The sequence below is a fragment of the Thermobia domestica genome, chromosome 16, assembly GCF_964235325.1.
Source record: "Thermobia domestica chromosome 16, izTheDome1.hap1.1, whole genome shotgun sequence".
Lineage (NCBI taxonomy): Eukaryota > Metazoa > Arthropoda > Insecta > Zygentoma > Lepismatidae > Thermobia > Thermobia domestica.
This window is the reverse complement of record NC_137469.1, coordinates 176354119-176367421: the sequence shown is the minus strand read 5'-3', so window position 1 is coordinate 176367421 and position 13303 is coordinate 176354119. Positions and strand designations below refer to the sequence as shown.

Below are 13303 nucleotides of genomic sequence, written 5' to 3'. Positions count from 1 at the left end.
TAGTGAGTAAAGTTAGAATTCAAACGTATTAACATCAAATGTAGATTGACCATTAAGATAGATCTTTAAGAAATAATTTCTAACTCTTGAAACAAAATTGCTTTTGGTAAGTGTACAATATGCTTACTTGATCAGTTTCATTTATATTTATGTAAGACGTTACAAGAACCAAATTTACTGCTCTTTTCAATGCTAAGAGTAATTTTGATGTTTCTTGTGAGCGTAGCGAATTACCGAAATAAATAAACCACGATATTTGACTGACAATGGTGAGTTTGGACGAGTTCTGTGTTCCTGGTATCGTTAAAATCTGATTTGTTATTTAATGTCAGAAGCTCCAGTAGCTGATACTGTTGACGTTTATTGACCCAAAATATTTTTGATGTGGGTGTCAGTGAGCCGATTGCTATCTCAAGGGTGGATGTCTAGTAGTATATTAGATCGTAAAACTGGAAATTATTACAAAATTTTATTATTGGTTGTACAGCAAGGTAATTAATTCATTTTGATTACTATTAAAATGTTCCAGATGACGGTAATCGTGGTTATATCACTTGTGAATCAGTTTTACCCACATTATGAAAGACCATTTAAAGAAATTAACATGATAATCTATCAATAGAAATTTAATGAAATTATACACGGTATGTGAACATAGTCTTAGATCATATGCCGACGGAACCTATTTTATGAACAAATTTTTATCCATCGCCAAATGAGATTGCGTGTCGAATATAATTAAAAGACACTCAGAAACAAGGTCTGTCTACCGTGCTGTTCCGCACTTGAATCGACGGAATTTGACTCAGAAGTACATTATGATTGTCTAGTTATTGAATCCCTTTTGTCGCATGGAGTTCTGCATATCGTAGGAGAAGGTTTAAAAAATGCTTCGAAATTATGTTGAATAAAGAACAACCCTGTAACTTGAATATTTCCTCGTTTGTTAATCATTTGTTTAAGTGTTGCCTACTATTTTGAAGTGGTTGCTCGTTTTCTAAGTTCATTCGCTCTGCAGAATAAGTCAGAGAGCATAATTGCAGTGTTAAGTCTATTTTGTCCAGAGGTTAAAAGTGTATAAACCTTCCATATTAAAAAGATGAGAGCAAACCTTTTTTGCAATTTTAAGGCTTAAGAATCTTTCATACTGGCTTGTCCACTTGTATAAGCGTCCCAAAATTTTAATGAATCATTTTTACACTGCAAAACGACCCTATTTCGACCACTTGTATTCATTACGCAGTCTGAACAGATTTGTGATGTTTATTGGCAAATCATGAGGTATCTATCTTCTCAGGTATTATTCTGTTTTAAATTTGTGCATGCAATCAGAAACTGCTTTCTGAAGACACATTTAATATTTGTCACCTCTGAACCCTCACACTTACATGGGTGAATATTTCATCTCATAAGAAATGTAATCTATAAATATACACAATAACTGATATCGAGCACTAAGCTTGATAGCCAGAACTTCGCCTTTTGGTCAATTAGTAACCATAAACCAAATATTACAAGACATTGCCGTTGCTTCTATTCCAAGTGAAGTCCACCAAATGGTGAACCCGAAAGTTTCCATCGGATGTACTCTTCGATTTCTTTACTGTGTTTCCCATGCCGTGAACATCGCCAACACCTAATGGCCCACTTGCCGGTAAATGTCGATCGTCGATATAGCGACGCGTCGAAGGATTGTCACCAGCGTACCACTGGTGGCAGGGTTTCGTTGAGTCGAACAAATATGTATAGTCGGGGTGTTGAAGTTACCACCACATAGCAGAGAGGATTTCATTTTGGTCCGCGCTCCTTCGATTCTTTGCTGAGAATCGCGAAGGAACCAACATGAACAATCACTAGTTATGTGTATGCGGTTATTATTATATAATATTTTTTCCTGAGGAATTAATCCTAAAGTGAGGTCCGGAGGCCAAGAGTAATACCTGCCTCTGCATCATGAACAAAAAAGTCTTGAAATGAGTGTGTATAATAGTATGAATTTCTGTCACCGATCTTTAGAAAGTGTATACGGGAGAACTATGAAATAAAGTAAATAGACTCGCGTCATTTTGTTATAAAATTACATGGCGAACACATCTTATCTGATCCGAAACTGTTATAGTCGAATATACACGGTGAAAGGAGCACTCTGCTTAGCCAAATAAAAAAGATATGAACGCTTTATCCCTCTACAAGCGAGGCTATCTTCATCTCCTCCGTGGCGAAGTCGGAAGAACACGCATCTAGTAATCATAAGGTTGGTGGTTCGTGCCCACCCCGGGGTACTTTTTTAGTGTATTCTCACTTTAAAGTAAAGAAATCACGCACATAGGCGATTTAACATATTTTGAGGGAATAATTTTGCGTTTCATTGGCGTTTGGTTGGGTCTCTGCTGCTAGTCGTATAATTTTCAAAATGGAAGTGGGGCCACAAATTTTTGGCAAGATGTCGCTAGTTGCCCATCGGTGGTCCACTGCCACTTATGGCTTGGGTTTTTTTTTACTGAAGTAAAGTAAAGTAAATTCTTTATTGATCCAGTATACTTTAGTGGCACTTTTGCGAGTCGATTGCAAAGCAAAAATGGCTAAAATAAATGATAATATTTTGAAATAAAAGCCAGAAATATCTTCTGTCTATTGCATTATAACTGTAGAGAAAATCCTGTTTGAAACAACCTGACTATCCATTATCATTTAAATGCTCGTATTCACGCCATTGCACATAAGAAAGTTTAAAAACTTTGTTTTCAAATAAATATTTCAGGTATTCACATATTATTCGCTTTTGTTGCATTTAAGTTTTCCTATACGTAACAATACAAGATTTTTAAAACAGAGGTCAATGACCACTTTTTTAAATAAGTTTGTACATATTTACTTAAAGGAGTATTTTTTTTTCTGCAGAGAGACAACTGGTGCAATCTCAGCAGCAGCAACAGCAAGGAAAGAGGAAAAGGAAGAAGAAGATGAGTTGGCTCAGCATGATCATGGCAGGTGCAATGATTTTGCAGACATTGACACCTCTTGGTATGTTTATTGGACAAATTTTTAATTTCAAAGGCTTCCTGTTCAGACTTGCTGGCATGGCTGTACAGGCGTTTATAGCTTATCGAATGTTGGTCAAGGAGAAAGATAATAAACCAATCATTGTTGTAACTTCGCCGGAAGTTTTGGCAGTGCATCATCCAGATTTAGCTCCTTATTTCCAACTCACTGGTGAACATAAGCACAGCTTCAAACACACAGGAGCCGACAGCAGTGAGTTTTCTAAATATAGAACTATTGAGGAAACGTGGAATGGAGGGACTCACCATCAAAATTCCTATCAAGCTGCATCTCATCCATATTCGTACCATACGTCCGGATAACTGTTATACTTACTGTAAGTACTGTTGACTCTTAACATCTTCTTAAAACATTTAGGCTATATACTGCTCAGCTTATATATGCATATATACCAGAGTTAATGCAATTGAAGAATGTCAGTAGGAAATAAGGAATTACAATGATAGTTGTTGGGAGAACTATGAAGCTCTTCTTCCGTTATGTTGTTTGAAACCTTTAAGCCAATACACGTGTTCATCCAAACTAAAACACTTTCAAGAGGTAAAAGAGCAAACTATTAGATCAGAACACCACTTACAAATTATTATCACCCTTCAATTACGAGGCGCATCCAGAATTTAACTTTCCCACGGGGCCCATAACTAGAAAACCGCATGTTGCGCGAAGCGACTACGTACGCATAAGATAGTAAGGTTCTAGCATGGCGCATGCGCCAGCGAAACTTCCCTAGTGCTCTCAGTAGCGTCATGGTAGTGGTTGAAGGTAGACGTTCCTATTCCAACTCCCGCTGCGTGTGAAGTGCGAGCAGTGATAAAGTTTTTGAATGCACAGGGCATAGCGCCGATTGAAATCTATCGTCAGCTCTATCGTTGCAAAATTGTCAATGCTGACCCCATACGCCTTGCTTTCTGTTTCGGAGTCAGTTGCTTTGGCACCTACCTGGTACACAACTTTTTGAATAATAGGCGCTCCGTGACGATAGTTTGCAATAAGGAACAGGAAATCTGCGGGAACTGACCGCTGAGTTCCGTTATTGTGAAGCGACGATTCTGCATGATGCGTTCCCAAACAAGGTCCACAAGGTCGTCTGTGATGATGGTTGGCCTCCTACTTCGCTCTTCATCATGCACATTTTGGCGTCCTGCTGCAAATTATTTACACCAGCAACGCACCATCTTTTTCCTCATGACCTTAGGTCCATAGACCTGGCACAGCTGACGATGAATTTCAATCGGCGCTATGCCCTGTGCATTCAAAAACTTTATCACTGCTCGCACTTTACAAGCGGCGGGAGCTGGAATAGGAACGTCCATCTTCAACCATTGCCACGACGCTACTGAGAGCACTTGGGAAGTTCCGCTGGTGCATGTGGCATGCTAGTATCTTACTCTCTCACGTGCACGCAACATACGGTTTCCTAACTAAGGGGCGCGTGCGAAAGTTACTTTCAGGATACGTCTCTTATACGTAATATTTAATAGTGCTGCTGAAGAGAGAGTTAAATCCTCTCAGACCTTTACATTCAACAAACTGAGAACATCTATTCAATCTCGGGTTGAGGAAATGGATACTAAGTTAAGAGAAACGAAGTTAAGTTAGGGAATCTAAGGTGTGAAAAAATTCTAGCATGTTGAGCGCCTAGTTTTGAATTCATTTGAACTGTTGTAATTCACGGATATTAACAAACAAGTAGATTTTAAGATCTTGAGGTACTTCCACCTACAAGTGTATACATACGGAGAAGTTCGCTGTACGCTATGAAACCACTGACCCGGTGTTGTCCGTGATGCTTCACGGAATTAAAAGTAAACAACAGTGATTTAGGCATAAAATTTCGTTGGTATGGATGTTATATTTATATTTTATATACGGTATATCAAGAAAGCCAGTTAATAAATAGATGCTGGAAATGGTCGTAGATGCAAGTAAAAAATGTACTCATGAACACATTGATGCAGGATACACGCTTATTGCTTCTTTCTAGGGTTCTATAACCTAAAATAAGATAGTGTATGACAATAATTTCCAAATAGATGCTCTGTAAAGTCATAGTTTCTCTTGTAAACTCACATTGTAAACAATTACGGTCATATTTACTGACATTACCGTCAATTCTGGCTGCCAATCGATTACCCTGTATTAGTGTTAAAGTTACGTTAATAGGGGATAAATACGGAATTTTTATAGCCTACTGTCTTTGTGACTTCATCACGCTTAAACCACCGAACCGATCTTAATCAAATTATCAACATAGATGAGGTTCGGACCTGGGGTGGTTTTTATATCATATCCCTTTGACAGTAGAACAGGAGGGAAGGGGACAAATATAAAAATAAATAAAACTTAATAACTCTTGAACCACCTAGCCGATCTCGATGAACCACCTAGCCGAGATGACGTTCGAGTCTGTTTTTTTAAAGAATATTTTCACTTTGACGGTAGATCCTAGGGAGGGGATGGGGATATTAATATATAAAAATAAATAGAACTTAACTCTTGAACCACCCAACCGATCTCGATCAAATTTTCAACATACGTGACATTCGGGCCTGGGATCATTTTTATCATGCGTGCTCCGTAACATGGGGAGGGGTGAGAGATATATAAAAATCATCGAAAATGACCAATATCAAAGAGCACTTTAGTAATAGTAAAAATGGAACATATTACTGTTTTTTCTTAATTTAAGCCAGCGAAATCGGGATGTTTCGTAGATTCGAGGACGTCTTAAATTCGAGTAATTATCGAGAAGTTCTTAATTAAAGATATTATTAACATGTTTATTAAAACTACTTTGCTAGCCTTAAAGATTTTTAATTTTGTGTCATATTCAATCATTCAGACAACAATAGATTTCTGTGCTTCCGCAGGACGTGCGGGTTTGCTAGTACTGTTTAATAATCGGAGTGAGATGATGTGGTTGAGTGGGAAACCACACTCTGAAACTGGTTCGTGAATTCGGCTTCCTTACGCTGGTATTCACATGCAGAAATTATTTCACATTTGACAAACATTCAACATAAACATATTTTTCGCATTAAATACTTCGCGTTCTGCTATCGAAGTGTGACTAAGAAGTAAATCATTATAACTGTGTATCAACAAACATAATAAATTGTACGTTGAGCTAGCAGAATACACGTGCAAAACCGCTTTCTTTTTAATTAACGACGAATCTTAAGAAAATATCTGATGAAACTACTAATAATATTTATCTCTTTATAAGTTAGAACTTTTGTAATTAAATTACGCAAATACAGTGTCCTTTAATACCAGTTTTTAACGATAGCCTTGACATAAAACGAAAATGGATTTATTTTCATGTATCAGTAAATAAGTGCTTTTATAGAAAATTTAGGAAAATGTGAACTATAATACTGCTACCCTATTGTATAACGCTACTTGATAATTTAACCTAATTTAAAGTATTTTCGGAAGATAAGGTTAACGAATTTTAATTAATTATTACAAGAATTCCTCGTTATAATGAGAAATCATTATGCTTGCATTGAAAATCATTAAGTATGCCGTTCTCACTGGCAAGTAACAGTACGTGTAAAGTAGTTGGCGTCTTTTACGATCCTATCATGGTTTATTTGTCATGATATGCATTGCAAACATCCTGCTTATCTTTTTACTGCCATCATACTTATCATATATCTCTAAGGATTTGTGACAGTAATATTGTCTCCAAATTCCCATCTGCAAGTGGGCTCTCAATTTTAGAGTTGTTTTAATGAGAAACAAACCAATGTTAACTTGAGGATTCTTTTACAACTCCAATATTGAGAAACTATTATTTCATGAAATAATAGGACTTGCGAGAAAAACCTTTATGAGGAAGAAAATACTACTTTGTGGGATCTTAAATAAAGAGTTGAGAAAAAGACTCATAATATGCTTTGTATGGAATATTGTACGTACAGTATGGGTCTAAAACATGTACACTCATGTCCAAAATTATTGTCGCATATCTATAACTGTCTTCTTGTAAGAATTTAATTTGATAATGATTTTGCAGGGTACTTTTAATACTGATACTATATGTATAATCCGGAAATGTATATTTGTGGTAAATTTCATAGGAAAATAATTATAAATTCGAAAATTATAACGAGTAAAATAAAATGTTGCTAAATGGACAAGAAAATTTTATTTTCGTTCTATTGTTCTTATTTACTGCTCTTTTGACGTGAAATTTTCCACATACATATCTTTGCCGATTATACACACACTAACATAATAAGAAATACCGAGCAAATTCGTTATCAAATTACATTCCTACAATAACATATTTATAGACATGCGACAATAATTTTGGACATAAGTGTATATTATGCGAAAATGATGAAAAACAGTTGGAAATTTTCAAAATGTGGGTATGAAGAAGAATGGAGCAAATTAGCTGGTCGAGCGGACAACGAATGAGGGATTGTTAGAAATAGTAGGGGAGAAAAGAACAATTTTAGATATTATTAAGATGATTAGGATTAGGAATTAGATTTCGGCATCTAAGGCCATTTAGCCCGTCACGTACATGAGGAATAATGTTCCTCAGCGAGGACACTATACGATGAAGAGAATCTGGCTACAACATTGGATCAGAAGGAACTGTATCATGAGGGATGTGCTAGAGGGTATGGTGGCAGGGAAGACAGGGAGGGGGCGAAGGAGACTACAATTAATAGACGATATCAAATCAGAAGAAATCATACGTGAAGACGAAGAGGTTAGCTGAAGACCGTGAAACAGGAGGTAGGGATGCGCACAAGTCGAGACATGTCTCGAAGGTCGACTCGACTCGACTCGAATGCGAGTCGAGGCACACTATATAAAATTGGAGACGAATCGACACAAACGTATTTCTCGACTCACATTTTCGAGTCGAGACACGAGTCAAATCGAGGCTGCTCGTAAAAATCTCTAGTCGACCCGAATGTCTCCAAAATGTTTCTATAATTTTTAGTATTAAGTTGAAGAAAATATTCACTCAGAAACAGCCTTGAAACTAATTCCAGCATTTATTACTTTAAAAAGGAACAGAACATCAACAACTTCGACTGAAATGAACACGTGACCATCGCCACTGGACCTTAGCGCAGTCCGCACTGGCAGAGCGTTGCATTGTCTGATGATTCCCGATATCTTCTTCATCATGACGAAGGGAGGGTGCGAATATGTCGTGTTCCAAGGGAGCAGCTTTATGACACCTGTACTACGGAACGGAGACAAGATGGCGGAGGCTTAATTATGCTCTGAGGAACATTCACTTGAACATCCGTGTGTTTACTGGAGCTCGAGCAAGGCACCATGGCGGCCGAGGCGTATCGCACACTGCTTGCAGACTACGTACACTCCTTCATGACGACCATGTTCCCCAACGGTAGTGGCATTATTTTTTGACAAGATAATGCACCATGTCACAAGGCCAGGAGTGTGATAGAATAGTTCGAGGAACACAGAGGCAAATTCCAAGTGATATGCTGGTTTCCTAAATCACCAGATCTGAACCCAATTGAACACATCTGGAATGTGATTGAACGTGACGTCAGAGCGCATCGCCCCCCTCCCCGGAATTTACAGGAATGAGGTTACCTGTGTGTCCACATGTGGTGCCAACTCTCTCCAGAGAACTACCAAGGATCATTGCATCGAAACCAAGACGCGTCACCGTTGTTATCCGTGCGAAATGTGGACATACTGACAATGAGGTAGGTAGTCATAATGTTCTGTCTGATGTGTGCGTATATTTTAACTCGTATATTTGGCCCGACTCGAATTTCGAGACGTCTCGTCTCGAATTTGAGTCGTGTCGAGACAGAAACTGTCATGTCGAGACAGAAACATTTTCGAGTAGAGACACGAGTCGAGACAATAATTTCTCGAGATGAGTCGAGACAAGCTTAAATCTCGGCTCGACTCGACCCGTGTGCATCCCTTGCAGGAAGCTTCTCAGTTGCTGCAAGTGACCTGCCATTAAAGCAGAATACCTATGATGATTATTATTATTATTTCATGACAAAAATAATAACGATTTCATAATTAGTTCAAAGTATTAGAGGAAAACGTATGCTCCGGACAATCAGAACTGTGAATTTTCAGGGAAAATTATCAGCAAAATAACGTATACATTACAGTAATTAATGGAGACAAATGTTCCTATAAAAGAAATAATTCTAGCAGAAGAAAGACTTATTAAGGAAATAATAAATGAAATACGATTTAAGAGGTGGGTCAATCCATATGAAGTGGACCTAAGGTGGTTGCTCGACCATCTCCAAAAATTATAAAAATTTGAGTGTGACGAACCTTGTGTATGAGAAGGTCAATAACATCATTCACGTTGTCGTATGTACAGTCACAAACATTAAAAAATGGAGGTTGGAGCCATAAGAAATAATGGCTTCAGCCTTCATTTATTAATGTTTGTGACTGTACAAGTGTTCCTGAATGGCGACCATCTTTGTTGTCGGTGGAGTGCCAATTTTTGCATTTGCAAGCGTTTATGAAAACTACAGTTGATCAGGATGTACGAATCAAATTAGCACCAAACAAAAACGAATGTTTAGAGGAGGGACTGAGATACACGGAGAATATAAACTTTTGCGTCTAAATAAATATGCAGGGTTGCAAACTAATACATGAAATTACAAGAAAAACCAGAGAAAATTAACTTTTAAACGGACTGTATTTTGAAATGGCATAAAGTGGGAGGTTCATAAGTTTTGTGCTGAATACTATTACATGTAAAGATTCTATAGAAATATCCACAGCTATGATAGATTTTTGGGGGTCCGAAAGTTGGAGTTTGTGATTTTTGGGGCCCTAATACCTCAGGAGAGCAAAGTACTAAAAATTGCTGCTTATGCCACAAAGTAATTCTGTATGTGAATAAACTATTGAAAAAAAAATGATGACTGATATTACATGGAGAGAAAAATGAGGACATGGTAAAAACGCGAAGAGAGCAGGTGCATGACTAGTGTTGCCACGAGACGAGACGAGACGAGACTTCAGGCTGTCTCGTCTCGTACAAAGCATGTCTCGTATCGTGTCTCGTCTCGAAAAATGTGCTCGTCCCGTCGCGTCTCGAGAGGTTCTGTCGTGTCTCGTCTCATCTCGTTTTGTCTCGTCTTGTCTCGTCTTGTCTCGTAAAAATATAGCAGCATACCATGGGAACGAAAGTAAAATGTAGCAGACTGCACCATGCTAATCAAGATACAACTAAGTTATTACCCAGAACACACAAGACAAGAACAGAAATGGAGTGGATCAGTGGGTCGTGGGTCAACAGCATGTGACCCACTGTTACCCACCACCCACCATGACCCACTGCGACCCACCATCCACCGTGACCCACTGCGACCCACGACCCACCGTGACCCACTGCGACCTACCACCCACCATGAGTTTTATCTGCATTTACTTCTAATCCCATGTCCCTGCAAGCGTTTAATAAGATCGCTGCATTTCTTTCTATTGTTATCCTATCATCACCTATTAAATTTACGTCATCAGCATATGCCATAACCTGGTGAATACCGTTCAACTGTAGGCCCTGGTTGCTATCTTTGATTTTCCTTATAGCGTATTCCAGAACGAAGTTAAATAATAATGGCGACAACGCATCTCCTTGTTTGAGACCATTTTCGACGTGAAAGCTCGTGGACAAAAATTTTCCTACCCGGACTTTACTTTGGGATTCATTTAAACATATCTTAATTAATCTAATTAGCTTTCTCGGTATTCCAAGTTCTGTAAGAACGTTGTATAATGTTTCTCTGCTAACCGAGTCGTACGCGTTTCTAAAATCAATAAATAGTTGATGTACCGGGGTATTGTATTCCCACTTTTTTTCGAGTATTTGGCGAATGATAAATATTTGGTCGATAGTTGATCGATTCCGTCTAAATCCGCATTGATAATCTCCAATAATTTCATATGCGTATGGGGTCAGTCTTGCTAATAGAATATTTGAAAGGATTTTATAGGATGTTGACAGAAGGGAAATGCCTCGATAATTATTACAGTCAGTTTTGTCGCCTTTCTTGTGAATTGGAACAATGATGGATTTTTTCCACTCTTGTGGCAATTCTTCCTTGCTCCAGATAAGGAAAATGAGTTTGTGTATCTTGTTCCACAATTTTTCGCCTCCAGCTAAAATTAACTCAGTCGGAATTTCATCTACACCCGGAGATTTGTGTTTCTTTAATTTCTTTATAGCAGTTTCTACTTTTATTCGGTTGGGTTCTGGAATATACGGTTCTGCAGTGTGTATCTCCTTTTCTCCACGCACACTAGTTTTCGGTTGCGTGTTAAGCAAATCGTCAAAGAAATCTTTCCATCTATTTAAGATGCTATCCGTGTCAGTGAGAACTGTACCGTCAGATTTCTTTAATATATAAGCACGAGGTTGATAGCCCATCTTAAATTCGTTGATTCCCTTATACATGTCCCGGATATTTTTATTTTTACTATTATCTTCAAATTCCTTAATTTTAGCTTTCAGAAAATCGCGTTTCTTTGTTCTAAAAGTTTTGGAAGTTTCCCGCCTGATATCTGCGAAATTTTGTGTAGTTATTTCATTCGGATTTTGTAGCCAGCGTAATTTTGCCTGTTTTCTCTTCTCTGCTAGTTTTATGCATTCCTGGTCGAACCATGGTTTGTTCCTACGTATTTCCGCGTGTCCCAATTTTTCTTTTGCTGAAATTTTAATGCTATCTCTAATTTCAATCCAGGTATCCTCAACACTAGTGCACTCCGAATCTTCTAAAGCCGAGAATCTATTCGAAACATCAATCTGGTATTTCTCGCTTACCTGGCTCTCTTCTAATTTCTTTAAATTGAATCTCTCCGTTTTCGGACAATAAATATTACCTTTATTCAGCGATAGCCTCTCTCGTATTATCGCAGCTACCAGGTAGTGGTCAGTGTCACAATCAGCACCTCTAAACGACCGAACATCAATTATTGTAGATTGCCTTCTTCTATCTACTAAAACGTGATCAATTTGATTATGAGTTTTCCCGTCTGGTGATGTCCAAGTGTATTTATGAATGTCGCGATGTGGGAATTTTGTACTCTTCACGATTAGGTATTTGGATGTTGCAAAGTTCACGAGTCTAACACCGTTGTCATTACTTTCCTTATGCACACTTTCGTTCCCTATAATCGGTTTGAAAATATCCTCTCGTCCTACCTTCGCATTGAAATCTCCTAATAGAATTTTCACATGGTATCGCGGGAGTTTGTCAAATATCCGTTCCACTTCTTCGTAAAAGCTGTCTTTTATATCGTCATCCTTATCTTCAGTTTTGGCATGTACATTTAAAACAATAATATCACACCATCGTCCCTTAAGAGTAATAAAAGAAAGTCTGTCAGTGACAAATTCAACCCTTTTAATTGCTGGTAATATACGTTTATGAACGAAAAACCCTGTTCCTAACTGGTGATTTTTATTTCCTTCCCCGGAAAAGAACGTAAAATTTCCGGAATTCTCAGATCCATTTCCATCCCACCTAACTTCCTGAACTCCTACTACGTCCATCCTGTATTTCTCTAACTCACTCGTTACGGATTTTAACGCGCCTGCCCTATAAAGACTCCTAATATTCCATGTTCCAAATCTCATGTCCATTTTCTTTTGCTGAGGTCGTGCCAAGTTATGAGTCCTTGTCCGAGGCTTTTGTGAATATTTCTGAACAAGTGCTTTTTTTTTACACGATGAGGTTGTTAGCCCTACCCAAACCCCTAAGCTGGAGAACCACTCCTAGTCGGCTGTCCGCGACTGCTTATTCAGTATATTCGCAGCTAACCTCTATATCTAGAGGCCTTCTCCTCGATCCGCAACCTGAGGACGCGCCATGCCGTGGTGACAGGAACCCACGTTACACGGGAATCATTGTAATACAGTATATAAATTATTATATAAAAATTGAATGTAACTATGTGTGCCTGATCATCACGGTCAAATTGCAAAGTCAAATGAAATTACTTTTGGTATATAGTTAGGCCTTAATCCAAATTGGGATGTTATATTGCTTTCATTATAATGCATAATATCCTAAGGAGGTAGTGAGGATCCGAATTTTTGCGAAACAAAATGAGTATCTCGCAAGCCATTAAACTTACGGAGCTGAAATTCAGTTTATTAACTCTTTATTGAAAATGAACAGAATGTGTCCTAGCACTTTTTAAAATTCTTATTTATGTGTGTGTGGGGGGGGGCGCACTTTCT

General features: G+C 38.1%; 1 protein-coding gene across 1 annotated transcript in view; it reads left to right on the top strand.

The window, feature by feature from the left end:
* LOC145672837 (uncharacterized) overlaps positions 1 to 13303 on the top strand; it is an 83364-nt gene that overhangs the window by 31626 nt on the left and 38435 nt on the right. The window contains exon 2 of the mRNA XM_081741986.1: positions 2902 to 3379. Coding sequence (XP_081598112.1) covers positions 2902 to 3365 — 464 coding nt within the window. The 3' untranslated portion in view covers positions 3366 to 3379. The remainder of the gene's footprint in view (positions 1 to 2901; positions 3380 to 13303) is intronic.